The sequence below is a fragment of the Mauremys reevesii genome, linkage group 14, assembly GCF_016161935.1.
Source record: "Mauremys reevesii isolate NIE-2019 linkage group 14, ASM1616193v1, whole genome shotgun sequence".
Lineage (NCBI taxonomy): Eukaryota > Metazoa > Chordata > Testudines > Geoemydidae > Mauremys > Mauremys reevesii.
This window is the reverse complement of record NC_052636.1, coordinates 14,119,769-14,144,741: the sequence shown is the minus strand read 5'-3', so window position 1 is coordinate 14,144,741 and position 24,973 is coordinate 14,119,769. Positions and strand designations below refer to the sequence as shown.

General features: G+C 59.2%; 2 protein-coding genes across 3 annotated transcripts; one reads left to right on the top strand and one right to left on the bottom strand.

Moving 5' to 3' along the window:
- Positions 1 to 673: 673 nt before the first annotated feature.
- Positions 674 to 5,815, bottom strand: LOC120381870 (thialysine N-epsilon-acetyltransferase-like). Its single transcript, XM_039500029.1, has 6 exons — positions 5,711 to 5,815; positions 5,354 to 5,405; positions 5,040 to 5,123; positions 4,221 to 4,319; positions 3,056 to 3,096; positions 674 to 1,035 (listed from the first exon to the last, which is right to left on the bottom strand). Exons 1-6 carry the CDS (start codon positions 5,771 to 5,773, stop codon positions 862 to 864), a joined length of 513 nt encoding a protein of 170 aa, XP_039355963.1. The 5' UTR covers positions 5,774 to 5,815; the 3' UTR covers positions 674 to 861.
- A 193-nt stretch (positions 5,816 to 6,008) lies between these two features.
- Positions 6,009 to 24,076, top strand: TP53 (tumor protein p53). 2 transcript variants are annotated; one of them, XM_039500024.1, is made up of 12 exons: positions 6,009 to 6,052; positions 7,903 to 8,041; positions 15,887 to 15,996; positions 16,246 to 16,297; positions 17,216 to 17,446; positions 18,347 to 18,533; positions 18,732 to 18,844; positions 19,411 to 19,520; positions 20,032 to 20,183; positions 22,331 to 22,410; positions 22,898 to 23,010; positions 23,674 to 24,076. In XM_039500024.1, exons 1-12 carry the CDS (start codon positions 6,024 to 6,026, stop codon positions 23,759 to 23,761), a joined length of 1,404 nt encoding a protein of 467 aa, XP_039355958.1. In that variant the 5' UTR covers positions 6,009 to 6,023; the 3' UTR covers positions 23,762 to 24,076. The 2 variants fall into 2 exon arrangements, with proteins under 2 accessions (XP_039355958.1, XP_039355959.1); XM_039500025.1 differs by lacking the exons at positions 6,009 to 6,052; positions 7,903 to 8,041 and adding an exon at positions 8,213 to 8,329.
- The last annotated feature ends 897 nt before the right edge of the window (positions 24,077 to 24,973 follow it).

The following is a 24,973-nucleotide window of genomic DNA, read 5'->3' as shown; positions in this document are numbered from 1 at the left end:
GATGGAAGGAGAGATGGATGGAGGGCTGTGGGAGATGGATGGATGTGCGGGATGGAGGGCACTGGGGTGAGATGGATCAATGGAGGGATGGAAGGATGGATGGAAGGATGGATGGAAGGAGGGATGGATGGAGGGCTGTGGGAGATGGATGGATCTGGGGGATGGAGGGCACTGGGGTGAGATGGATGGAGGGAGGGAGGGATGGAAGGAGAGATGGAGGGAGGGCTGTGGGAGATGGATGGATGTGGGGGATGGAGGGCACTGGGGTGAGATGGATGGATGGAGGGAGGGATGGAAGGAGAGATGGATGGAGGGCTGTGGGAGATGGATGGATGTGGGGGATGGAGGGCACTGGGGTGAGATGGATGGATGAAGGGAGGGATGGAAGGAGAGATGGATGGAGGGCTGTGGGAGATGGATGGATGTGGGGGATGGAGGGCACTGGGGTGAGATGGATGGATGGAGGGCTGTGGGAGATGGATGGATGTGGGGGATGGAGGGCACTGGGGTGAGATGGATGGATGGAGGGAGGGATGGAAGGAGAGATGGATGGAGGGCTGTGGGAGATGGATGGATGTGGGGGATGGAGGGCACTGGGGTGAGATGGATGGATGGAGGGAGGGATGGAAGGAGAGATGGAGGGAGGGCTGTGGGAGATGGATGGGTGTGGGGGATGGAGGACACTGGGGTGAGATGGATGGATGATGGAGGCCAGTGGGAGGTGGCTGGCTGGCTGGAGGGCTGGGTGGGATAGAGGGACAGATGGAGGGGTGGGGGAGGCAGACGCAGGACGCCGTGGGGCCCGGAGGGCTCCGGCTGGTTGAGCTCTGTCGCCCCAGCCCGGCTCCCCGTGGCCCCGGATCAACGTCCCTCCCCTGCCAGCCTGTGCAGGGCCTCGGCACCCAGCTCCATGCAGTGCCAGCCGCCCGCCTCCGTCTTGTCCTGGGCCCCGAGTTGCCGGTACCAGGCCAGGACCCGGCTGTTCCACTCCACCACCGTGAACTTCATCTCGACGCAGCCCCGAGCCAGCGCCACCTGCAGCAATGGGGCAGGGGTGGGTCACCACATGGCGGGGGAGACTGGTGGGGGCTGGCTCTGGGTCAGAGGGAAGGCGCAACCAGTCTCCATGCATGGACTAATTCCACCAACCCAATCCCGACCCACCTAATCCTAATCCCGACCCACCTAATCCTAATCCCGACCTGTCTAATCCTAATCCTGACCCACCTAATCCTACGATCAACGTAGCCCAAATGATTCTGCCCTCTAATCCTAATCCAGACTCAGCGTCTTTTTAACCTAATCCAGATTCCACCGTGTAAACCTAATCCTCACTCTACCTCTAACCCTAATCCAGATTCCATCATCTCCACCTGATGCTGACTCCTCCTCTAATCCTAATCCAGATTCCGCCCTCTCCATCTGATGCTGACTCTCTGTTCCTTCTACCAGTCCAGATTAGCCCTGTCATCCAAAGCCTAACTACAGCTTGTGACGAAGTTGGGGATTTTTTGGAGTGTTTTACGTGACTAGCCCCCGTGCCTCAGTTTCCCCGGTGTGCTGCCTGTTTGACAAGGTGGTGGGAGAGGGTTTGTGGTTGCAGAGGACCGGGTGTGACCTCGCCCGGCAGCCGGGACCCCCAGACAAACCCATGGGAGCAACCCACCGACTGTGAGAGTCGCTCTGGGCTATAGAACAGGGCTGGGGGTGGGGGGATTATTCCCTGAGGGGGCCCATAGTGAGAGACAACCGTGCTAAGGCTCAGAGGCGTGCGGCTCCAGGAGGTGGGAACCCCCGAGACGGAGTGGACCCCCGAAAAAGGCAGTCGCCCTGAAGCCGGGAGAGAGCAGAGCCTTGTAAATCCGTGACACAGCTATATAAATATATTCCTAACCCAGGGTCCCTGGATCTAACTATCCATAATCCAAGTCAAGAAAAATAATCAAATCCTAATGTTAATCCAGATTGTTTTTATCTAAACCTAATCCCAATCCTAATTCAGTCCATTTGATTTAACCCTACATTATCTAGTCTGAATCCAAACCAGACTGCTTAATCTGTCCCCAATCGACCCTTAATCCCAATCCAGGCTGTTCAATCTATCACCAATCAACCCCTAATCCCAATCCAGGCTGTTCAATCTATCACCATCTACCCATAATCCCAGTCCAGACGGCTTAATCCATGCCCAACAGACTGAGTAATCTATCCCCAATCTATCCCTAGTCTCAATCCAGACTGATTAATCTGTCCCCAATCTACCCCTAATCCCAGTCCAGGCTGTTCAATCTATCCCCAATCTAATCCCATAAATCCCATTGCAGATTTAATCCCCAATCTACCTCTAGTCCCAGTCCCAAACTAAATAATCTATCTATCCCCAATCTACCTTCAATCCCAATCCAGGCTGTTCAATCTATCACCATCTACCCATAATCCCAGTCCAGACGGCTTAATCCATGCCCAATCTACTCCCAGACCCAATCCAAACCGTGTAATCTATCCCCAGTCTGCCCCAATCCCATTCCAGACTGAGTAATCTATCCCCAATCTATCCCTAGTCTCAATCCAGACTGATTAATCTGTCCCCAATCTACCCCTAATCCCAGTCCAGGCTGTTCAATCTATCCCCAATCTACCCATAATCCCACTCCAGATTGCTTAATCTATCCCCAATCTACCTCTAGTCCCAATCTAAACCGCGTAATCTATCCCCAATCTACCTTCAATCCCAATCCAGACTGTGTAATCTATCCCCAATCCAGGGTAACTCTATTTGCCTAATCCCTATCCAGACATTTTAATCCATCCCAGATTGCCCTAATCCAGCTCTACTGAGAGTGTCATCTGGAGAGCATATCCCCCTCGGGGGTCAGCCCCACCCCCTCTGGGACAGGGGTGGGTGGGGAGAAGGAGAAGGGGGTGGGGTTTGTGCCTGATCCCCTGACACTCCAGCCCAAATCCCGGGCGCCAATCCCCTCCCCTCCTTGGGGTTGGCTGGGGACTGGGGGGAGAACCTGGGGAGTGGGGCAGAGGGAGGGGGGTAAAATCTTACCTTGGCCACTTCACTCATCAGCTTCTTCCCGATCCCCCAGCCTGGGGAGCCAAAGCCCAGGAAAGTGGGGTTACAACTCGGTCGGGTCCATACGGGCACTGTCCTCCCCCCTACGCCAATCAGCATCCACAGCCTCCTCCCCCTCTCCCCCCACAAAAAACAGGGTGAGTAAGAGGGGAACCAGCCCTGTGAACGCCAGCGGAATGACTCCTGATTGACTCTGGATTGAGCGAGAGGGGAATGGCCCTGTGAACGCCAGCGGAGTGACTCCGGATTGACTCTGGATTGAGCGAGAGGGGAATGGCCCTGTGAACGCCAACAGAGTGACTCCGGATTGACTCCGGATTGAGTGAGAGGGGAACCGGCCCTGTGAATGCCAGCGGAGTGACTCTAGATTGAGCGAGAGGGGAACCAGCCCTGTGAACGCCAGCAGAGTGACTCCTGATTGACTCTGGATTGAGCGAGAGGGGAACGGCCCTGTGAACGCCAGTGGAGTGACTCCGGATTGACTCCGGATTGAGCAAGAGGGGAATGGGCCCTGTGAACGCCAGCGGAGTGACTCTGATTGAGTGAGAGGGGAACGGGCCCTGTGAACGCCAGCTGAGTGAGTCCTGATTGACTACGGACTGAGTGAGCGGGTAACCGGCCCTGTGAACGCCAGTGGAGTGACTCCTGATTGACTACGGACTGAGCGAGAGGGGAACGGGCCCTGTGAATGCCAGCGGAGTGACTCCGGATTGACAGTGGGGAGTTCACAGCTGTCCTACTGAGTGACGTCACATTTCCCTGCTTTGTTTCCCACCTCCCTGTTGCCTGGCTCGTTAACCATTGATGAACTCAGCGGCGCAGATTATCGACATGATCTGAACAGAGGGGGTGGAGCCTTCTGGGACCATCATCCTGAGCGGGCGGCCTTGAGCCTTGGCTGGAGCAATCCTGGCTGCTGGAACAAACAGGTCTGAAACTCACCGGCAGAAACTCTTCCTTCTCTCTTGACTGGAAGGCTGATTCCTCTTGTTCACTTCACTCCGGAGTCACTCTGGAGTCAATCAGGAGTCACTCCACTGGAGCCACACTGGGGCCGATTTTGCCTCCCGCTCCCCCTGCTCCCCATCCCCTCCCCCGCCGTGGCTCATTCCCCAAAGGATGCGGCATGGCCCCCTACCTCTGAACTCAGAGAGCACATATAGATTCTCCAAGTAGATGATGCGGCCAGTGTTCACACTGTAGCCGAAGAAGAATAAGGCGTAGCCGATTAGGTGACCTGGGGAAGAGAGAGGGATCAAACAGGGGCCAGCCGCTGTGGGGTAGGGATGGACTTGGTCCACCACACAGGAGCTGGGGTCCAGATCCGTATCCAGTGAGAGACGGGGTTTGGACCTGGTTTAATTGGGGATAAAGCCGCAGAGTCAGAACTACTCTGGATTCACACCAGCTCAGGATCCAGACCGCTGGCTCCAGTGGAGTGACTCTTGATTGACCCCGGAGTGAATGAGATGGGAATTGGCCCCATTGACTCCACTGGAGTGACTCCTGATAGACACCAGAATGAGCGAGAGGGGAATCGGGCCTACTGACTCCAGCGGAGTGACTCCTGACTGACAATGGCGTGAACAAGAGGGGAAGTGGCCACTGACATCAGAATGAGCGAGAGGCGAATCAGCTCTGTGAACTCCAGGAGAGTGACTCCTGATTGACGCTGGAGTGAGCGAGAGGGGAAGCAGTCCTGTGCACTCCAGCGGAGTGACTCCTGATTGACACCGGAGTGACTCCTGATTGACACCGGAGTGAGCGAGAGGGGAATCGGACCTATTGACTCCAGCGGAGTGACTCCTGACTGACAAAGGCGTGAGCAAGAGGGGAATTGGCCAATCAGCTCTGTGAACTCCAGTAGAGTGACTCCTGATTGACTCCGGAGTGACTCCTGATTGACACCGGAGTGAGCAAGACAGGATGAGTTGCCGAGGGCTATGAATTTACTGACCTTGCTTGTCTCCTTGCTCCGGGCCCAGTTCCGCTACGAGACATTGGTAAAAGGGGTCCCCTCCGAACCCGTCAGCCCTCAACACTACAGGGAGAAATGGAGCAGACAGACTTCAGGTGTGGGTAGGAGTTTGGGGTGGTGGTGGGAAGGATGAGTTCGGGGAAAAGGTCAGGAGGGGGCTGGGGGGTGAATCTGGGGGAGATAATTTGGGGGAGGCTTCTGGGGAAAGTTGGGTGGTCAAAGTGAGTTGTGGGGATCAGGCTGAGTTTTGGGGAGTCCCCTCCCCCGTCCCAGCCCCCCACTCTCTGGCTCACCCTGGGAGTTGATTTTGACCTCGTCCAGCAGGTTATGATATTCGGCAATCTCCTGGGGGAACAAACAGAGTCAGGGACCCCGGGAACGAGCAAGACTCGGGGTGGGGGGGAACCCCAACACTGTGGGGCTACACAGACAGATTTAGGGGTGTGGTCCGGGGACGGACAGATAAGATTAGACGCGTAGGGACGGACGGACAGGACAAGGCATCGATGAATTAACAGAGTGAGACAGATTGTCCTCTGCCTCTGGGGAAACTGAGGCACGGAACGTTTCCCAGGGTGGGGGCCCCAAGGTCATCCTGATGCCCCCAGCCTGAGGCCCGTGGCCCCCACCCCTGCCCCGCAGCAGCTCACGCGGATCATGCCCATGACGTGGTCGCAGTCGGCGCTCTGGGCCGGGCGGACGATGCACTCCATGGCAGCTCGGGGCCGGCAGGCAACGGTGCTGGGTGTGGCCTTCCGGCCCTGCTGCCAGGGATCTATATAGTGCAGAGATCTACAGCCGTCCACGCCCCCCACTTCCTCCCTCCCCCCCCCAGCCCACGCCTTCCACACCACGGCCTTGCAGCTCCAGGCACGGTAGATGAGATCCGGCTGCTGAGACGGAGCTGGGGAAAATTCCCAAGTCTGGGAAGCCGGCGGCTCGGATCGAGCCAGGCACTGGGGGATGGGACGGCGAGCGAGCTGGGGTGAAAGGTCCTGCATGAACCCCTTATTCCCCCCTGCCAGGTCCTGATAAGCCACTGGCAGCTGGGGTGGTAACAAGGGCACCCCCCCACACACACACACATACACACCAGGGAATCAGAGCTCTGAGAGCTACCTCTGGCCTGTGGATAATTCCCACTGGGGTGGGGGAGTCCCAGACCCCCCCCCCCGCTCTATCCACCAGCCCCCAATCCCCTCCCAGCGCCGGGGAGAGAACCCAGGAGTCCTGGCTCAGCCCCTCCCTGCTCTAACCCACCAGCCCCCACTCCGCTCCCAGCGCCAGGAAGAGAACCCAGGAGTCCTGGCTCCCAACACCAACTGCTCTAACCACTATACCCCACTCCCCTCCCAGAGCCGGGGAGAGAACCCAGGAGTCCTGGATCCCAGCCCCCCCCTGCGCTAACCAACCAGCCCCCACGCCCCACCCAGAGCTGGGGAGAGAACCCAGGAGTCCTGGCTCCCAGCCCCCTGCTCTAACCCCAGCCCCACTCCTCCCAGAGCCGGGAGAGAACCCAGGAGTCCTGGCTCCCAGCCCCCTGCTCTGACCCACCAGCCCCACTCCTCCCAGAGCTGCGGAGAGAACCCAGGAGTCCTGGCTACCAGCCCCCTGCTCTAACCCACCAGCCCCCACTCCTCCCAGAGCCAGGGAGAGAACCCAGGAGACCTGGCTCCCAGCCCCTGCTCTAACCCACCAGCCCCACTCCTCCCAGAGCCGGGTAGAGAACCCAGGAGTCCTGGCTCCCAGCCCCCATGCTCTAACCACCAGCCCCCACTCCTCCCAGAGCCGGGAGAGAACCCAGGAGTCCTGGCTCCCAGCCCCCCCTGCTCTAACCCACCAGCCCCCACTCCCCTCCCAGAGCTGGGGAGAGAACCCAGGTGTCCTGGCTCCCAGCCCCCACCCTGCTCTAACCCACCAGCCCCCACTCCCCTCCCAGAGCCGGGAGAGAATCCAGGAGTCCTGGCCCCCCGCCCCCTGCTCTAACCCACCAGCCCCCACTCACCTCCCAGAGCCCGGGAGAGAAAACAGGAGTCCTGGCTCCCAGCGCCCCCGGCTCGAACCCACCAGTCCCCACTCCCCTCCCAGAGCCGGGAGAGAACCCAGGAGTCCTGGCTCCCAGCCCCCCTGCTCTAACCCACCAGCCCCACTCCCCACCCAGAGCCCGGGAGAGAACCCAGGAGTCCTGGCTCCCCGCCCCCCTGCTCTAACCACCACCCCCCACTCCCCTCCCAGAGCCAGGGATTGAACCCAGGAGTCCTGGCTCCCAGCCCCCTGCTCTAACCCACCAGCCCCCACTCCCTCCCAGAGCCGGGAAGAGAACCCAGGAGTCCTGGCTCCCAGCCCGCCCTGCTCTGACCCACCAGCCCCCACTCCCCTCCCAGAGCCAGGGAGAGAACCCAGGAGTCCTGGCTCCCAGCCCCCCTGCTCTGATCCACCAGCCCCCACTCCCCTCCCAGAGCCGGGGAGAGAACCCAGGAGTCCTGGCTCCCAGCCCCCCTGCTCTGACCCCCCAGCCCCCACTCCCCTCCCAGAGCTGGGAGAGAACCCAGGAGTCCTGGCTCCCAGCCCCCCTGCTCGAACCCACCAGCCCCCACTCCCAGAGCTGGGAGAGAACCCAGGAGTCCTGGCTCCCAGCCCCCCTGCTCTAACCCACCAGCCCCCACTCCCCTCCCAGAGCTGGGGAGAGAACCCAGGAGTCCTGGCTCCCAGCCCCCCCTGCTCTAACCCACCAACCCCCACTCCCCTCCGAGAGCTGGGGAGAGAACCCAGGAGTCCTGGCTCTCAGAAAACAGAACTACCTAGCCACTTTTTTTTGTTGTTCTTGTTGCCCACACTAAAGATGGCGGCACCGGTCTCGCTGGACCTGCGGTCACGTGGCCAAGACAGCCGCGCAATGCATCCTGGCCCCGGGAAATCCCCAACTCGTGCATGTGGATGCAAGGTGCTCGGGAGAGACGGGAGTGCAGATCTCAGCGGAGGTGACTTTCGGGGGGCTGGGAGGGGGCTCAATGGGGGGGTGGCGGTGATGGCGGACGCCCGCTCCCCCGTCTGGAGTCAGGCACGGGGGGGGGGGGGCGAGCGTGAAGGTGGCCCGAGAGCTGAGCCGGGCTGGGATGAAGCTCTGAGATTATGAGTCAGGGGCTGAGTCATGATAGCACTTCTGGTCTGGCTCCGGTTCAGAAGGGGGGAGGCCCCGGGGACGCTGAGATCCGCGGTGGTCCGGTCCATAGAACGTTGAGGTCTGCGAGGTTCCGATCCGTGGAACGGTGAGACCCGCAGGGTTCCGGCCCCTGGAACGTTGAGATCCGCAGGGTTCCGGCCCGTGGAATGCTGAGTTCCGTAGGGTTCTGATCCGTGGAATGTTGAGATCCGCAGGGTTCCGGCCCGTGGAAAGTTGAGGTTCCCCCCTGAGGGTTCTGATCCGTGGAGCTCTGAGCTCCGTGGGGGTTGGATCCGTGGACTGTCGAGATCCACGGGGTTCCGGTCCGTGGAATGTCGAGATCCACGGGGTTCCGGTCCGTGGAATGTTGAGGTCTGTGGGGTTCTGCTCTGTGGAATGTTGAGATCCGCGGAGTTCCGGTCTGTGCAACGTCGAGATCCACAGGGTTCCGGTCCGTGGAATACCGGGATCCTGCGGGGTTCTGATCCATTAAACGTTGAGAGCCACTGAGGGGCCTGATCTGTGGAGCATTGAGCTCTGTGGGGCTCCGGTCCATGGAATGTCAAGATCTGTGGGGTTCCGGTCCCTGGAACGTCGAGATCCGCAGGGTTCCAGTATCTGGAATGTTGAGATCCGCGGGGTTCCGGTCCCTGGAACGTTGAGATCCGCAGGGTTCCAGTATCTGGAATGTTGAGATCCGTGGGGTTCCGGTCCCTGGAATGTTGAGATCCGTGGGGTTCCGGTCCCTGGAACGTTGAGATCCGTGGGGTTCCGGTCCCTGGAACGTCGAGATCCACTGAGGGTTCCGATCCATTGAACATCGAGATCCACGGGGGGGAGGGGGGGATAGATTCAGCCCATGGCACATTGGGGGTGGGGGGTCTGGCCATGGAATGTTGAGATCTGAGGGGGCAAATGGGGGGGGGTCCTGATCTGTGGCACTTCGGGCTCCACAGGGTTCCTACGCATCGTTCTGATCCGCGGGGGTCCTGACCCCTGGAACGCTGAGATGCGTGGGGTTCACCCCCCCCAAACATCGAGATCAGGGTGGGGGAGACAGCAGAGGGGATCTCCCCCCACCCCCGCCGTCCTGGACGGTGACAGGCATGGGGCCGATGATTAATTCTTCCTCCTTCTTTGTATTGCCACAGGGCCTGCACTGGGCCCAGTCTTGGACCAGGGCCCGACCGCGCCTGGCGCTGTACGAATCCAGAACACAGAGATGCTCCCTGTCCCCCGTCCCCACCCCCACCCCGGTCTAACAGTTGGACAAGAGGCGGAGACAGACAGTCCGGGGGTGGGGAAACAAGAAACAATGAGACAATATTTTAACCCCACTGTCCAGTTTTTCTGTAGGGCCAGGTTTTGAGGGGGGGGCTGTCGGGGCTTTGGGGGGGTGCATGGGACCCTGGCTGCAGCATTGCGGGGGTGCATGGGTTCCTGGGTGGAGGAGTGGGGGGTGCACAGGGACCCTGGCTGCAGCAGTGGGGGGGGTACATGGGACCCTGGCTGCAGCAGTGGGGGGGGGGGTGCATGGGGGAGGGCAGCAGAAAGGGTTAAACCATTCAGCGCCTGCCTCTCTCTGGGGCTATTTTGGTTTCTCCCGAGAGGGGAGGGGCGTGTCTCAGCCTGGAGGGACTTTGGCTTCCCCCCCCCATCCATTCCAGTCTTGGTTCATCCTGGACCAGCCCATTGTGTCTTAATGGAGGGGGAGCTCTATATTTTTTTTGAGGGGGGGGGCTTGTTCTCCCCATCCTGAGCAGTGCCCCTCCCCGCTTTTTGCCTGTCTCTATTCCATTAATGGTCGGTCTGTTCCCCCCCATTTTGAAAGGATTTGAACCGATTTTTCAAGCACTTCCCCTTTTCCAGAATGGTAGCGCCCGCCTGCCTTGTCTTACCCTTGCCATTGGAAGGCACCATTATGCGAAACGGGGGGGGGCAGACAAATTGTGGGGGGGGGGGGTTGCAGCGTTGAAGGCGCTAGGTACCTGGCGGGGAGGGGGCGGGGGCTCCCCAGCCAAGCTCTGCACGAGGGCGGGGTGTGTGTGCGTTAAACCTTGAGCTATTGGGAGGATCTTGAAGCTGTGCCCCCCCCGGGTAGGAATGGTACGGCCCGGCCTGTGCGCCTCCCTCCCTGGGGCTGCTTGGAACGTTCGGAGAACGGAGGAGGGGTGGGCGGGGCAACAAGCGGGAGGAGGCGGGGGAGGGAGGAGTGGGGAGGCAGGGGAGGCGGGGAGGGAGGAGTGGGGACAGGCAGGGGAGGCGGGGGAGGGAGGAGTCGGGGGACAGGCAGGGAGGCGGGGAGGGAGGAGTGGGGGGACAGGCAGGGGTGGGAGGAGTGGGAGGCAGGCATGGAGAGAGTGGGGAGGGAGGAGTGGGGAGACAGGCAGGGGAGGTGGGGAGGGAGGAGTGGGGGACAGTCAGGGGAGGCGGGGAGGGAGGAGTGGGGAGCAGGCAGGGGAGGCGGGGAGGGAGGAGTGGGGGACAGGCAGGGGAGGCGGGGAGAGGAGGAGTGGGGACAGGTGGGAGGCGGGGAGGGAGGAGTGGGGGACAGGCAGGGAGGAGGAGTGGGGACAGGCAGGGGGGGACAGGAGGAGGCGGGGAGGGAGGAGTGGGGACAGGCAGGGGAGGCGGGGAGGGAGGAGTCGGGGGACAGGCAGGGGAGGCGGGGAGGGAGGAGTGGGGACAGGCAGGGGTGGGAGGAGTGGGGAGGCAGGCATGGAGAGAGTGGGGAGGAGGAGTGGGAGACAGGCAGGGGAGATGGGGGGAGGAGGAGTGGGGACAGTCAGGGGAGGCGGGGAGGGAGGAGTGGGGAGCAAGCAGGGGAGGCGGGGAGGGAGGAGTGGGGAGCAGGCAGGGGAGGTGGGGAGGGAGGAGTGGGGACAGGCAGGGGAGGCGGGGAGGAGGAGTGGGGACAGGAGGGAGGCGGGGAGGGAGGAGTGGGGACAGGCAGGGGTGGGAGGAGTGGGGAGGCAGGCATGGAGAGAGTGGGGAGGAGGAGTGGGGACAGGCAGGGGAGGCGGGGAGGGAGGAGTGGGGACAGGCAGGGGAGGCGGGGAGGGAGGAGTGGGGACAGGCAGGGGAGTGAGGAGTGGGGACAGGTGGGAGGCGGGGAGGAGGAGTGGGGACAGGCAGGGGTGGGAGGAGTGGGGAGGCAGGCATGGAGAGAGTGGGGAGGGAGGAGTGGGGACAGGCAGGGGAGTGGGGAGGGAGGAGTGGGGACAGGCAGGGAGTGAGGAATGGGGGACAGGTGGGAGGCGGGAGGGAAGAGTTGGGGGGACAGGCAGGGGTGGGAGGAGTGGGGAGGCAGGCATGGAGAGAGTGGGGAGGGAGGAGTGGGGAGACAGGTGTGGGGAGGTGGGGGAGGGAGGAAGGAGGAACAGACAGAGGGGAGGGAGGGAAGAGTGGGGACAGGCAGGGGAGGTGTGGGAGAGGGGAGTGGTCAGACCGGCGGGGAGAGGGAGGGAGGAGTGGGGCGGGCCGTGGGGTGAGGGAAGAGGGGACAGGCAGGGAGAGGGTGGGAAGGTGGGGGAAGGCAGAGAAGGGGGTGGAGGAGAGGGAAGTGGGGGGCAGGCAGGAAAGGGAAGAGTGGGGGGACAGGAGGAGCGAGGGGGAGGAGCAGGGGAGGGAAACGGGACTCAGTGACCCCCCCAGGTCCCCTCCAGCCCCATGTTCCCATCCAGCCCCCAGGCCCCTCTCCTGGCCCGGCGTGCGGCTCCACCTGCTCTCTGGGTCTGCGCCAACCCCCTGGCTGGGGGGAGGGTGTCAAGTGTCCCCGGCTTGGGGGGCCTGTGGATATGTCCCCAAATGCCCCTCCTGGCAGCTCTCTGTCCCCTGGGGCCACACACACACACCCCGCTCTAACCACCAGCCCCCACTCCCCTCCCAGAGCCAGCGAGAGAACCCAGGAGTCCTGGCTCCCAGCCCCCCTCCTCTAACCACTAGCCAGTATTTTTCTAACACAAGCCGTATCGCACCCATCACAAGGCGTCTCTATTTTGGACTTTGCTATGATGAATAAAGATGAATTAATCTCTGGACTGGAAACTGGCGGTTGCCTAGGGACCAGTGTTCGTGACCTGGTTACATTCGATATGGGCAAACAGATGACGCTCCTCATCAGTAAGATAGACACTTAGTGCTGCTAATTTCCCAAAGCGGAGGAAAATTCTGAGCTGGGAGGAAAAACGTAGACAGAAAAATGTGATTGAGAATTGGGAGTTCTTTAAAAATCCACAAAAGCTGCAAGCAAGAGACAGAAATAAATTTGGCCAAATGCCCATCCTGGGTCAGTGACAAAGGCAGCCGTTAGAAATAAACAAAAGCAGTGTACATATGGGGGAAAAAAGGGGGGGAAATAGGTTGCAATCAATTAGAAGTTATGATGTGTAGAAAATTGATAAGGGAAGCTAAAGATATCAGAGGAAAAAGATGCCAAGAGTAAAACAGTTAATGATGCAAAGACGGTGGAAGCGGCCAATAAACGTTGGTGTTCTGTGTTTGGGAAGAAGTAGGATGATGTATCAGTGTCACATGAGGCTGATGAGGTACTTTCTAGCCTGTTAGTAACCAAGGAGGTTATTTGATGTTAAACATCATCCACCCGGGATCAACATTTTTAAATCAGCAGGCCGGGATAACTGGTATCCAAGAGTTTTCAGCGAGTTGGCCGAGGGAGGTCTCTGGGTCGCCGATGCAAGGCCGGGGAAATGCTAGGAGAGGGCTGTTGTCGTGCCGAAAGTGTCAGCGACTGTTATGAATAGCGCGCTCGGGACGCCGCTGAAGGGTTCCCCGGCAGACAGACCTTGCCCCCGGTGGAAGCATGCTCGACTTGGGGTGGTTCCCAAGCGGGGTCCTGCAGGGATCTGGGCCCAACGCCGTGCAGAGTTTTCCTCGATGGGTCTGGACGGCTGCGTGATGCTGCTGCGGGTGGGAGATTGGCAGAGCGGGAAATCGAGAGGGGGCCAGGGCCGGCCTGCAGAGCGACTTGGGGAGCCAGGTGCACAAAATGTGTCTTTAATCCAGCCAGATTCATACATCTAGGAACAAGAGGGGTAACTTGACCCCTTAAACTCCGCTCCAAACCCTGACCCCTCTCACCCTGCCTTACCTTCACCCTAACCCTTATCTCTGATTTCATCTTAACCCTAACCTTCAATTTCACCTTAACTCTTATCTCTGATTTCACCTTAACTCTTATCTCTGATTTCACCTTACCCTTCAATTTCACCCTAACCCTACCCTTCAATTTTACCCTAACCCTTATCTCTAATTTCATGGTAACCCTTATCTCTGATTTCACCCTAATCCTTATCTCAAATTTCACCGTAACTTTCCATTTCACCCTAACCTTCAATTTCACCCTAACCCTTTTCTCTGATTTCACCCTAACGTTCAGTTCCACCCTAACCCTTATCTCTAATTTCACCTTAAACCTTATCTCTGATTTCATCCTAACCCTAATCTTCAATTTCACCTTAACCCTTATCTCTGATTTCATCTTAACCCTAACCTCTAATTTCACCTTAACCCTTATCTCTGTTTTCACCTTAACCCTTATCTCTGATTTCATCTTAACCCTAACCTCTAATTTCACCTTAACCCTTATCTCTGATTTCATCTTAACCCTAACCTCTAATTTCACCTTAACTCTTATCTCTGATTTCACCCTACCCTTCAATTTCACCTTAACCCTTATGTCACGTTATTAACTTACCAAGGTCCTGTAGTGGCACCAAATCTTGTATAAAGGGGGTCGAATGAGGTGTCTAAGACCAGGTTATGGGTTGCTGGTTATAATTACGCTGTCTATAGGCGTGTATCCGTTTTGTAGTTGAAGTTATGAATATTGGCTCTGTGCTGCCTGTATTTCAAACTTACGCTCTGCTTCTGGGAGACACCCAGACAAGTTGGCGTCAGCTCTGCCTGGCCTGCTTGATGGCCCATTAAGGGCCGTCAGCTACACAATTGACCCGAAACGTGCCCATGTGACTCCAGACTCCATTTTGCTGTAATTTTCCACAGTAAGAACAAAGGGGTCTTCTTACACCTGGAAAAGGCTGATGCCTCAGCTCCATCTTATCTTCAGATCTGCTTCTTACCTCTGGGGGGGCTTTGTTCAGAGCTTCACTATGTAGCAAAGGACCTAATGACCCATCCCAGCTGGGGATGTTCCAGAGACTTGATTTGAACCTGCAGCTTATTCCATCGGACTTTGCCATTCCTGGATGTGATTGATTCCATTGAACCAGTTCTAGCTTTCAGCTCTAGCTTTTTCCTTTTGTGAATAAACCTTTAGATTTGAGATGCTAAAGGATTGGCAGCAGCGTGATTTGTGGGTAAGATCTGATCTGTAGATTGACCTGGGTCTGGAGCTTGGTCCTTTGGGATGGAGGGAACCTTTTTTCTTTTACTGGGGCCTTGGTTTTCATAACCTTTCGTTCCCCATAACGAGCGGCGCCGGTGGGGATACTGGGAAACTGGAGTGTCTGAGGAAATTGCTTGTGTGACTTGTGGTCAGCCAGTGGGGTGAGACCAAAGTCCTCTTTGGCTGGCTGGTTTGGTTTGCCTCAGAGGTGGAGAAACCCCAGCCTAGGGCTGGAACTGCCCTGCTTTAAGCAATTTGTCCTGAATTGGCACCTCAGTTGGGTCCTGCCAGAACCAGCATCGTTACCTTAGCTCTAATTTCACCCTAACTTTCAATTTCACCTTAACCCTTATCGCTAATTTCACCCTAACAATTATTATCGCTAATTTCACACGAACCCTTATATCTGATTTCACCCTAACTTTCAATTTCACCTTAACCCTTATCGCTAATTTCACCCTAACAATTATTATCGCTAATTTCACCCTAACCCTTGTCTCTGATTTCATTCTAACAATTATTATATCTAATTTCACCTTAACTTTTAATTCCACCTTAACCCTTATCTCTGATATCACCCTAATCCTAATCTTCAATTTCACCCGAACCCTTATCTCTAATTTCACCTGAACTTTCAATTTCACCCAAACCCTTCTCTCTGATTTCACCTTAACCCTTGTCTCTGATTTCACCCTAACAATTATTATATCTAATTTCACCTTAACTTTTAATTCCACCTTAACCCTTATCTCTGATATCACCCTAATCCTAATCTTCAATTTCACCTTAACCCTTATCTCTGATTTCACCCTCACAATTATTATCTCCAATTTCACCCGAACCCTTCTAATTTCACGCTAACTTTTAATTCCACCTTTACCCTTATCTCTAATTTCACCCTAATCCTAATCTTCAATTTCACCCGAACCCTTATCTCTAATTTCACCCAAACTTTCAATTTCACCCTAACCCTTATCTCTAATTTCACCTTAACCCTTGTCTCTGATTTCACCCTAACAATTATTATATCTAATTTCACCTTAACTTTTAATTCCACCTTAACCCTTATCTCTGATATCACCCTCACAATTATTATCTCCAATTTTACCCGAACCCTTCTAATTTCACGCTAACTTTTAATTCCACCTTTACCCTTATCTCTAATTTCACCCAAACTTTCAATTTCACCCGAACCCGTCTCTCTGATTTCACCCTAATCCTAATCTTCAATTGCACTTTAACTCTTCTCTCTAATTTCACCTTAACCCTTCCCTCTGATTGTCACCCTACCTCTAGGGAACAGCTGCAATGGAGCCGATGTTGGACCCCGGGCTGGAGCCGATGTCGGACCCCGGACTAGAGCCTCCTCTAAGCCAGGAGAGCTTCTTTGATTTATGGAACATGATGTAAGGATCGGGGGGACCCCCTCGCTTCCTACCCCCTCCACCCAGATGATTAGCCCCCCCCCCATGTTTCACCCCCCCTTCCCTAGCATGTCCTAAACTGCCCCCCAACACCCCTTGTAATGTAGGGGTGGTGAGCTCAGAGAGGAGCAGGGCAGAGCTGGGTTTAGCTTGCATGGTGCGTTGCGGGGAGGGGGGGGCGCCGGGACTTGCCACCCCCTTCATCTGCACCGTTCCTGTCTCTTTCAACAGGGAGCTTCGCACCCGAAAGGATTCCACCACACAGGATTGCCAGGGGCTGTCTGTAAGTGCACAGGGCCGGTGGGGAATAGAACCCAGGAGTCCTGCCTCTCAGCCATGCCCCCACCCCCACCACTTGGCCACACTCCCCTCCCAGAGCTGGAGAAAGAACCCAGGAGTCCTGGCTCCCAGCCCCCCCTGCTCTGACCCACCAGCCCCCACTCCCCTCCCAGAGCTGGAGATAGAACCCAGGAGTCCTGGCTCCCAGCCCCCCCGCCCCACTCCCTTCCCAGAGCCAGGGAGAGAACCCAGGAGTCCTGGCTCCCAGCCCCCCCTGCTCTGACCCACCAGCCCCCACTCCCCTCCTAGAGCCGGGGAGAGAACCCAGGAGTCCTGGCTCCCAGCCCCCCCCCTGCTCTGACCCACCAGCCCCACTCCTCCCAGAGCTGGGAGAGAACCCAGGAGTCCTGGCTCCCAGCCCCCTGCTCTGACCCACCAGCCCCACTCCTCCCAGAGCTGGGAGAGAACCCAGGAGTCCTGGCTCCCAGCCCCCGCTCTGACCCACCAGCCCCACTCCTCCCAGAGCTGGGAAGAGAACCCAGGAGTCCTGGCTCCCAGCCCCTGCTCTGACCCAGCCCCCACTCCCTTCCCAGAGCCGGGAGAAAACCCAGGAGTCCTGGCTCCCAGCCCCTGCTCTAACCCACCAGCCCCCTCCTCCCAGAGCCGGGACAGAGAACCCAGGAGTCCTGGCTCCCAGCCCCTTCCCAGAGCCGGGGAGAGAACCCAGGAGTCCTGGCTCCCAGCCCCCCCTGCTCTAACCCAGCAGGGTGGACTGGGGGGGCTGGGAGGCCATGGGGCCGGCTGGATCCGAGGTGGAAGGCAGGGTTGGTTGGGGGGGGGGGATTCTGGGGTGGGGCTGAGGTCGGTAGGGGGAGCCTGGGCTGCGGCATTAACCCTTCGCTCGCCATGTCTCCCCCCCCAGAGCCTGCCAGACCCAGAGCTGAGCCTGGCCCTGGGCCTGTCTGACTCGGCGGACCCCTCCCTCCTGCTGCCGCAGGCGGGGGGCAGCGACGGGGGCTGGGAGCTCCCCGACCCGGCCCCGGAGCCGCCCCCCACCTCTGCCACCGTCCCCTCCACCGAGGACTACGCTGGGGAGCACGGATTCGAGTTGGCCTTTCAGCAGTCGGGGACCGCCAAGTCCGTCACCTGCACCGTACGGACCGGGGAGGTTCAGGGAGGACCGGGGCAAGCAACCCCACTGAGCCCCCACCCTGCTCCCTGCCCCACGGCGCCCCCCAGCGCCGCCCTGGGGCCAGCCCCGCCTGCCAGGGGAGAGCGCCCCCTGCAGAGCCACCCGCCCCACTCCCTGCCCCACAGCGCCCCCTAGCACCGCCCTGGGGCCAGCCCCCTGCCAGGGGACAGCGCCCCCTGCTGAGCCCCCTGCTCCCTGCCCCACAGCGCCCCCTAGTGCCGCCCTGGGGCCAGCCCCGTGTGCCAGGGGAGAGCGCCCCCTGCTGAGCCCCCCGCTCCCTGCCCCACAGCGCCCCCTGGGGCCAGCCCTGCCTGCCAGGGGAGAGTGCCCCCTGCTGAGCCCCCACCCTGCTCCGTGCCCCACAGCGCCCCTTAGTGCCGTCCTGGGGCCAGCCCCGCCTGCCAGGGGAGAGCGCCCCCTGCTGAGCCCCCTGCCCCACTCCCTGCCCCATAGCGCCCCCTAGTGCCGCCCTGGGGCCAGCCCCGTGTGCCAGGTGAGAGCGCCCCCTACTAAGCCCCCTGCCCCACTCCCTGCCCCATAGCGCCCCCTAGTGCCGCCCTGGGGCCAGCCCCGCCTGCCAGGGGAGAGCGCCCCCTGCTGAGCCCCCCGCTCCCTGCCCCACAGCGCCCCCTAGTGCCGCCCTGGGGCCAGCCCCGCCTGCCAGGGGAGAGCGCCCCCTGCCCCACTCCCTGCCCCATAGCGCCGCCCTGGGGCCAGCCCCGCCTGCCAGGGGAGAGCGCCCCGTGCCGAGCCCCCTGCCCCGCTCCCTGCCCCACAGCGCCCCCTAGTGCCGCCCTGGGGCCAGCCCCGCCTGCCAGGGGAGAGCGCCCCCTGCTGACCCCCGTCTCCATTCCCCCGCAGTACTCCCCGGCGCTGAACAAGCTGTACTGCCAGCTGGCGAAGACCTGCCCCGTGCAGATCCGGACGGCCAGCCAGCCCCCGGCCGGCGCCGTCATCCGGGCCACGGCCGTCTACAAGAAATCGGAGCACGTGGCCGAGGTGGTGCGACGCTGCCCCCACCACGAACGCTGCGAGGAGTATCGCGACGGTGAGGGGCACGGCTCGTGGGGTGGTGACAACCTGGGGAACTCCCTGCTGCAGGGGAAACCCAGCTGGAGGGATCTTGGGATGGGGCCGAGGGGCGGAGCTCTGATCTGACGGAGAAGAAGGCTGGATGTCGGGGTGGGGGGAGACATGGGGCCCAGAGGTGTCTCCCCTTGAGCTGCCCCCTCGTCTCCCGTGACAGGGGTCGCCCCGGCCCGCCACCTGATCCGGATCGAAGGGAACCAGCAGGCGCATTACTACGACGACGAAAACACCAAGCGCCAGAGTGTCACGGTGCCCTATGAGACGCCCCAGGTACCGGGACATGGGGCCTGTCCCCTCTAGGGGGCGCCGGCTCCCATCTGCCACCAGGGCGGGGCCTGGCTGGCTCAGGGGGGCGGGGAATGGGGCAGGGGCCTGTCCTCTGGGGGCACCGGCTCCCATCTGCCACCAGGGCGGGGCCTGGCTGGCTCAGGGGCGGGAATGGGGCAGGGCCTGTCCTCTAGGGCGCGGCTCCCACCCGGCCCCAGGGCGGGGAATGGCTGGCTCAGGGGGGCGGGGAATGGGGCAGGGTCTGTCCCCTCTAGGGGCGCTGCTCCCACCTGGCCCCAGGGCGGGGACTGGCTGGCTCCGGGGGGGCGGGGAATGGGGCAGGGGCCTGTCCCCTCTGGGGGGCGCCAGCTCCCACCCGGCCCCAGGGCGGGGACTGGCTGGCTCAGGGGGGCGGGAATGGGGCAGGGGCCTGTCCCCTCTGGGGGGTGCCGGCTCCCACCCGGCCCCAGGGCGGGGGCTGGCTGGCTCAGGGGGGGCGGGGAATGGGGCAGGGGCCCGTCCCCTCTAGGGGGCGCTGGGATCGTTGTAATTCCCTCTCTGCCCTGCAGGTGGGCTCAGACTGCACCACCGTGCTGTATAACTTCATGTGTAACAGTTCGTGCATGGGGGGCATGAACCGGCGTCCCATCCTGGCCATCATCACTCTGGAGGGGAGGCAGTAAGTGTCCACCCCCCGCCAGCCCTCCCCGGACCCCCTGCCTTGTAGCCCCCTGCCGGGGCCGAAGCTGCCTCCCCTGGGGACCAGCCCATGGCAGAGAACCACCCCCCACAACCTGTGCGCCCCCAATCAGCCGTGAGGCCTTGGGGAGCTGTTGGGTTGGGAGCCAGGACTCCTGGGTTCTGTGCCCGGCTCCAGGAGGGGAGTGAGAACGGGGGGAGGGTTTAGGGCTGGGAGCCAGGACTCCTGGGTTCTGTCCCCGGCTCCAGGAGGGGAGTGAGAATGGGGGGAGGGTTGGGGGGCTGGGAGCCAGGACTCCTGGGTTCTGTCCCCGGCTCCAGGAGTGGAGTGAGAACGGGGGGAGGGTTGGGGGGCTGGGAGCCAGGACTCCTGGGTTCTGTCCCCAGCTCCAGGAGGGGAGTGAGAACGGGGGGAGGGTTGGGGGGCTGGGAGCCAGGACTCCTGGGTTCCTGTCCATATCTAACGCCCGTTCTCTGCCCTCCCGGCGCAGCGGGCAGCTCCTGGGCCGCCGATGCTTCGAGGTTCGAGTCTGTGCCTGCCCCGGACGGGACCGCAGGACGGAGGAGGAGAATTCCTGCAAGAAATTGTCCGGCAGGGTCCTGAATGGGGCCGGGGCGCACAAAGGGGTCAGGGCCAAGAGAGGTGAGTGCGGAGGCGGGCCCAGGGACTGAGAGGCCTTTGGGGCAGGGATCTGAGCCGGTAGGTGAAAGGAGAAGGGTGGGGTATGAGGGGGCGGGGCGAAAGGCGAGTGTGAGGGGGAGGAGCCAAGAGCGAGGAGGAGGGGGCGTGGCTTCTGAGGGGGCGGGGCCCATAGGGGCTGACCCAAGTGGGAGTCGAGGTCCGTAATTCGGCGTCTGCTAGACGTCGAAGCTGAAATCGACCCAACTTGATTGGCCAGTTGGATTGGCCCTGCCCTTCCCCGCCCCCCACTCTTGGCTCCGCCCCACGCAGGAGTCCTGCCCTCCAGAACGCCCCATGCTCTCCTTGTCCAGTTTCCAGCCTGTATTCGGACGTGACTGAATCAGGATCAACTGGAGCCGAGCGCGCCAGCTTGCTGATTTGAACACCAAGTTCTTCTTTGTACTTGCGACCGTATTCCTCCAATCAGGTCCCTTCGCTCTTCTTAGCCAATCAGCAAGCTGCTTAATTAACTGAGAGCCACGTGGAGATCTAATGATCTAATGTATAGAGCATGTTTCAATCGGGGCGTGAACTGAGGCGCTAATACACGCAGTCTGACAAGCATTCGTGATCAGCAATTCCACCTGGGAATAATAGAAATTACACCGGGATGTCTTATTCCATTTACAGATAATCATCAGTGATCCATTCTTCCGTCAGTCGGATCCATTGATCACACGTGTCTTACAACCATCAATGATCCATTCTTCCATTGGTTGGATCCACTGATCACACTTCTCTTACAAACATCAGTGATCCATTCTTTGATCCATATTTTTTATTTATTTAATTCTTCCATTGCTTGGATCCATTGATCACACTTCTCCTACAACCATCAATGGTCCATTCTTCCATTGATTTGATCCATTGATCACACTTCTCTTACAAACATCAGTGATCCATTCTTCCGTCAGTCAGATCCATTGATCACACGTGTCTTACAACCATCAATGATCCATTCTTCCATTGATTGGATCCATTGATCATACTTCTCCTACAACCATCAATAATCCATTCTTCCATTGATTGGATCCATTGATCATACTTCTCCTGCAACCATCAATGGTCCATTCTTCCATTGATTGGATCCATTGATCACACTTCTCTTACAAACATCAGTGATCCATTCTTCCGTCAGTCGGATCCATTGATCACACGTGTCTTACAACCATCAATGATCCATTCTTCCATTGATTGGATCCATTGATCATACTTCTACAACCACCAATGGTCCATTCTTCCATTGATTGGATCCAATGATCACACTTCTCTTACAACCATCAATGATCCATTCTTCCATTGATTGGATCCATTGATCCTACAACCATCAATGGTCCATTCTTCTGCGGGTCGGATCCATTGATCACACTTTAGAATCATAGAATATCAGGGTTGGAAGGGACCTCAGGAGGTATCTAGTCCAACCCCCTGCTCAAAGCAGGACCAATCCCAACTAAATAATCACTTCTCATAACCATCAGTGATCCATTCTTCCATCGGTCGGATCCATTGATCACATGTCTATTACAACCATCAGTCGGATCCATTAATCACACTTTTCTTACAACCATCAATGATCCATTTTTCCATCAGTCAGATCCATTGATCACACTTAGAATAATAGAATATCAGGGTTGGAAGGGACCTCAGGAGGTATCTAGTCCAACCCCCTGCTCAAAGCAGGACCTACCCCAACTAAATAATCACTTCTCTTACAACCATCAAAGGTCCATTCTTCCGTCTTTCTAATCTATTTATGGGCTGGGAAGGATTACATTTTAATAGGGAAATATCCGTAAACGTCCATTCACCTCACCCACTCAAATCAATGGCCAATTATTTCCGTCAACAGTAGAAATTGACAGTCAGGCAAACTGAAGTCAATATTCTTCAATCGACCATGAATAAATTCTCCAGCAGGACGGATGCTCTTGCGATCTGTTGAGAGTAGGATTGAGGATATTTACCTGGTAATATTTTGGACCGGTGCTGAGGACAATTTGGGGCTTTCGCGGTTATAAAGCTTGAACTTTTTTATTCCCCAGAATGGGGCAGGGTGACTTTCCCAGGGAGCAATGGGTTTGACATATATTTCCCCCACCCTCCAGCTCTCCAGGCTACCATGGAAACAGCTGAGAACCCCAAGAAGCTGGTGGTGTCCTCCGAGAAAGAGGTCTTCTTCCTCGAGGTGAGTCCTGGTGCGGAAATTGGGGGTTCAGGACTCCTGGGTTCTCTTCCCGGCTCTGGGAGGGGAGTGGGGGCTGGGTTAGAGCAGGGAGGGCTGGGAGCCAGGACTCCTGGGTTCTCTCCCCGGCTCTGGGATGGGAGTGTGGCTAGTGGTTAGAGCCGGGGGGCTGGGAGCAAGGACTCCTGGGTTCTTTCCCCGGCTCTGGCAGGGGAGTGGGGGCTGGTGGGATTTGGAGTGGGGGCTGGGAGCCAGGACTCCTGGGTTCTCTCCACGGTGCCAGGAGGAGAAGGGGGGCTGGTGGGTTGGAGTGGGGGAGAGGGGGCTGGGAGCCAGGACTCCTGGGTTCTTTCCCCGGCTCTGGCAGGGGAGTGGGGTCCATCTGCCCTCTGTGCAATTTGAGTGGATCTAGGATTGGAGGGAGCTGGAGGGGGGTAAGGGGAGTCTGACTCCCCCCCACCTCTTTCTCTCCCCTCTCCCCCCACACCAGGTTCACGGGCGCAAACGATACATGATGCTGAAGGAAATCAACGACGCCCTGGAGATGGCGGCCGCCAAGCAGCAGGGGGAGCCGGAGAGTCACCGCAATGCCACGCCCTCGAGGTGGAAAAGGGGGCGGGGCCCTGGGCTGGGAAAGGGGCGGGGCCCTGGGCTGGGAAAGGGGCGGGGCCGGCCTGCATCCTGGCAGCGGGGGGGCCTGGCTGTACCACGGGAAGCTCCTCCCTCTGATGAAAGGAGGCGGGGCCTAGCTCAATGGGGAAGAGGGGCTAAGGGTGCTCTCAGGGAGGGGGCCTCCCCGCCCCATGGGAGGCTCCCCCGCCCTTCATGGAAAGAGGGTGGAGTCTGGCTTGACCCCTAAGGTGGGGTCCCTGCTGGAAAAGGGGCCGGGTCCAGTTGCACCCTTGGGTGTGGGACCCTGCAGGGTTCTCTCCCCGGCTCTGGGAGGGCAGTGGGGGCTGGTGGGTTGGAGCAGGGGGGGCTGGGAGCCAGGACTCCTGGGTTCTCTCCCCGGCTCTGGGAGGAGTGGGGCTGGTGGGTTAGAGCCGGGGGGTTGGGAGCCAGGACTCCTGGGTTCTCTCCCTGGCTCTGGGAGGAGTGGGGGCTGGTGGTTAGAGGCAGGGGGGGCTGGGAGCCAGGACTCCTGGGTTCTCTCCCCGGCTCTGGGAGGGGAGGGGGGGCTGATGGCTTAGAGCAGGGGGGGCTGGGGGCCAGGACTCCTGGGTTCTCTCCCCAGCACTGAGTCTCTTCCTCCTCTCCCCGGGGCAGGCTGCTGAAGACCCGGAAGGAGTCGGCGGACGGGATGCTGCCTCGGAGCGGAAAGAAGCTGCTGGTGAAGGAGGAGGATTCGGAATAATTCCCCCCCTCCAGCCCCCCCCTCGCCGCCTCCTCTCTTGCACTCAGCTAATTTTCACTGCCAGCTTTTTACAGAGTCCTAGTTTTCTATGAAATCTCCTCTCTCCCCGGGGGCGGCAGGGTCGGCCCTACGGTTCCTCCCCTCAGCACTGGGGCTCCCCCCCACACCACGTCTCAGGACGGCGGCGGGGGGTGCGGGAAGATTGCTCCCATCCTGCTGAGGACCCCGCCCCCTTCTGGGACCCCGCCCCCTGGTCCCGCGACCCCGCCCCGCTCTGTACACCCACCCCTTCCAGCCGATTTTTATATCAACTTTTTATACAATAAATCCAGCTGATTCTTAGCCGCCGCCTCCCCTTCCGTGGGTGTGTGGGGGGGGACCCACGGATGGAGGGGAGGGGTCGCCAACCCCCCCAGCTTGGTGATTCGACATGTAGACAAGAATCCGGCGCGCAGGAGCAGGGAGGTTGATTTCACCTCCGGATTCGGCCCCGGCTGGAGGCCAGTTCTGCTGTCGACCAATCAAGAAAATGGTGATTTTAAAAAACAAAGAGGGGGGGGAATGTCTCCGGTAGCCCCCCGCTTAAGGGAAGAGGAGATGGATGCAGCATTTTGAGAACAGAGACCCACAGGGCTCGGAGAGGCCACAAAAGTCACCCAGGCACGATGCCGGGTTTGTTGTGTCTCATCCAACCAAGACAGACAACCGTCCAGGTGCCTTTTGCAACCCTCCAGCAAAGATGCTCCCCCAACGTAACCATCTCATGGAAATGTCCCAAGACCTGGTAGCAATGGAGGGACTTCAAGTACCCGGACGTCTGGTGAAAAGAATCAGAGAAGATCAGGGTTGGAAGGGACCTCAGGAGGGATCTAGTCCCACCCCCTGCTCAAAGCAGGACCAAACCCCACCTAAATCATCCCAGCCACGGTAAGGAGGGTCCGTCCTGAGGCCGGTTTTGTTCAACATTGTTAATGATCCGGAGGATGGGATTAATTGCCCCCCTCAGCAAGTTCGCGGCTGACACGAAGCTGGGGGCAGAGGTGGATACGCTGGAGGGTCGGGATAGGGTCCAGAGGGACCTGGACAAATTGGAGGATTGGGCCAGAAGAAACCTGATGAGGTTCAACAAGGACAAGTGCAGAGTCCTGCACTTAGGACGGGAGAATCCCAGGCACTGACACAGGCTGGGGACCGAGTGGCTAAGCGGCCGTT

What these genes read in the sequence shown, in the direction of transcription:
- LOC120381870 (XM_039500029.1), bottom strand. Translation starts at nt 5,773, where the DNA reads ATGGAGTGCATCGTCCGCCCGGCCCAGAGCGCCGACTGCGACCACGTC. An exon ending in ACGTCATGGGCATGATCCGC is followed by an intron (nt 5,406 to 5,710) that starts GTGAGCTGCTGC and finishes TTGTTCCCCCAG; the next exon opens with GAGATTGCCGAATATCATAA. An exon ending in GGAGCAAGGAGACAAGCAAG is followed by an intron (nt 4,320 to 5,039) that starts GTCAGTAAATTC and finishes TCTCTTCCCCAG; the next exon opens with GTCACCTAATCGGCTACGCC.
- TP53 (XM_039500024.1), top strand. Translation starts at nt 6,024, where the DNA reads ATGGGACGGCGAGCGAGCTGGGGTGAAAG. An exon ending in TGCCCTATGAGACGCCCCAG is followed by an intron (nt 18,845 to 19,410) that starts GTACCGGGACAT and finishes TCTGCCCTGCAG; the next exon opens with GTGGGCTCAGACTGCACCAC. An exon ending in CGCAATGCCACGCCCTCGAG is followed by an intron (nt 23,011 to 23,673) that starts GTGGAAAAGGGG and finishes TCCCCGGGGCAG; the next exon opens with GCTGCTGAAGACCCGGAAGG.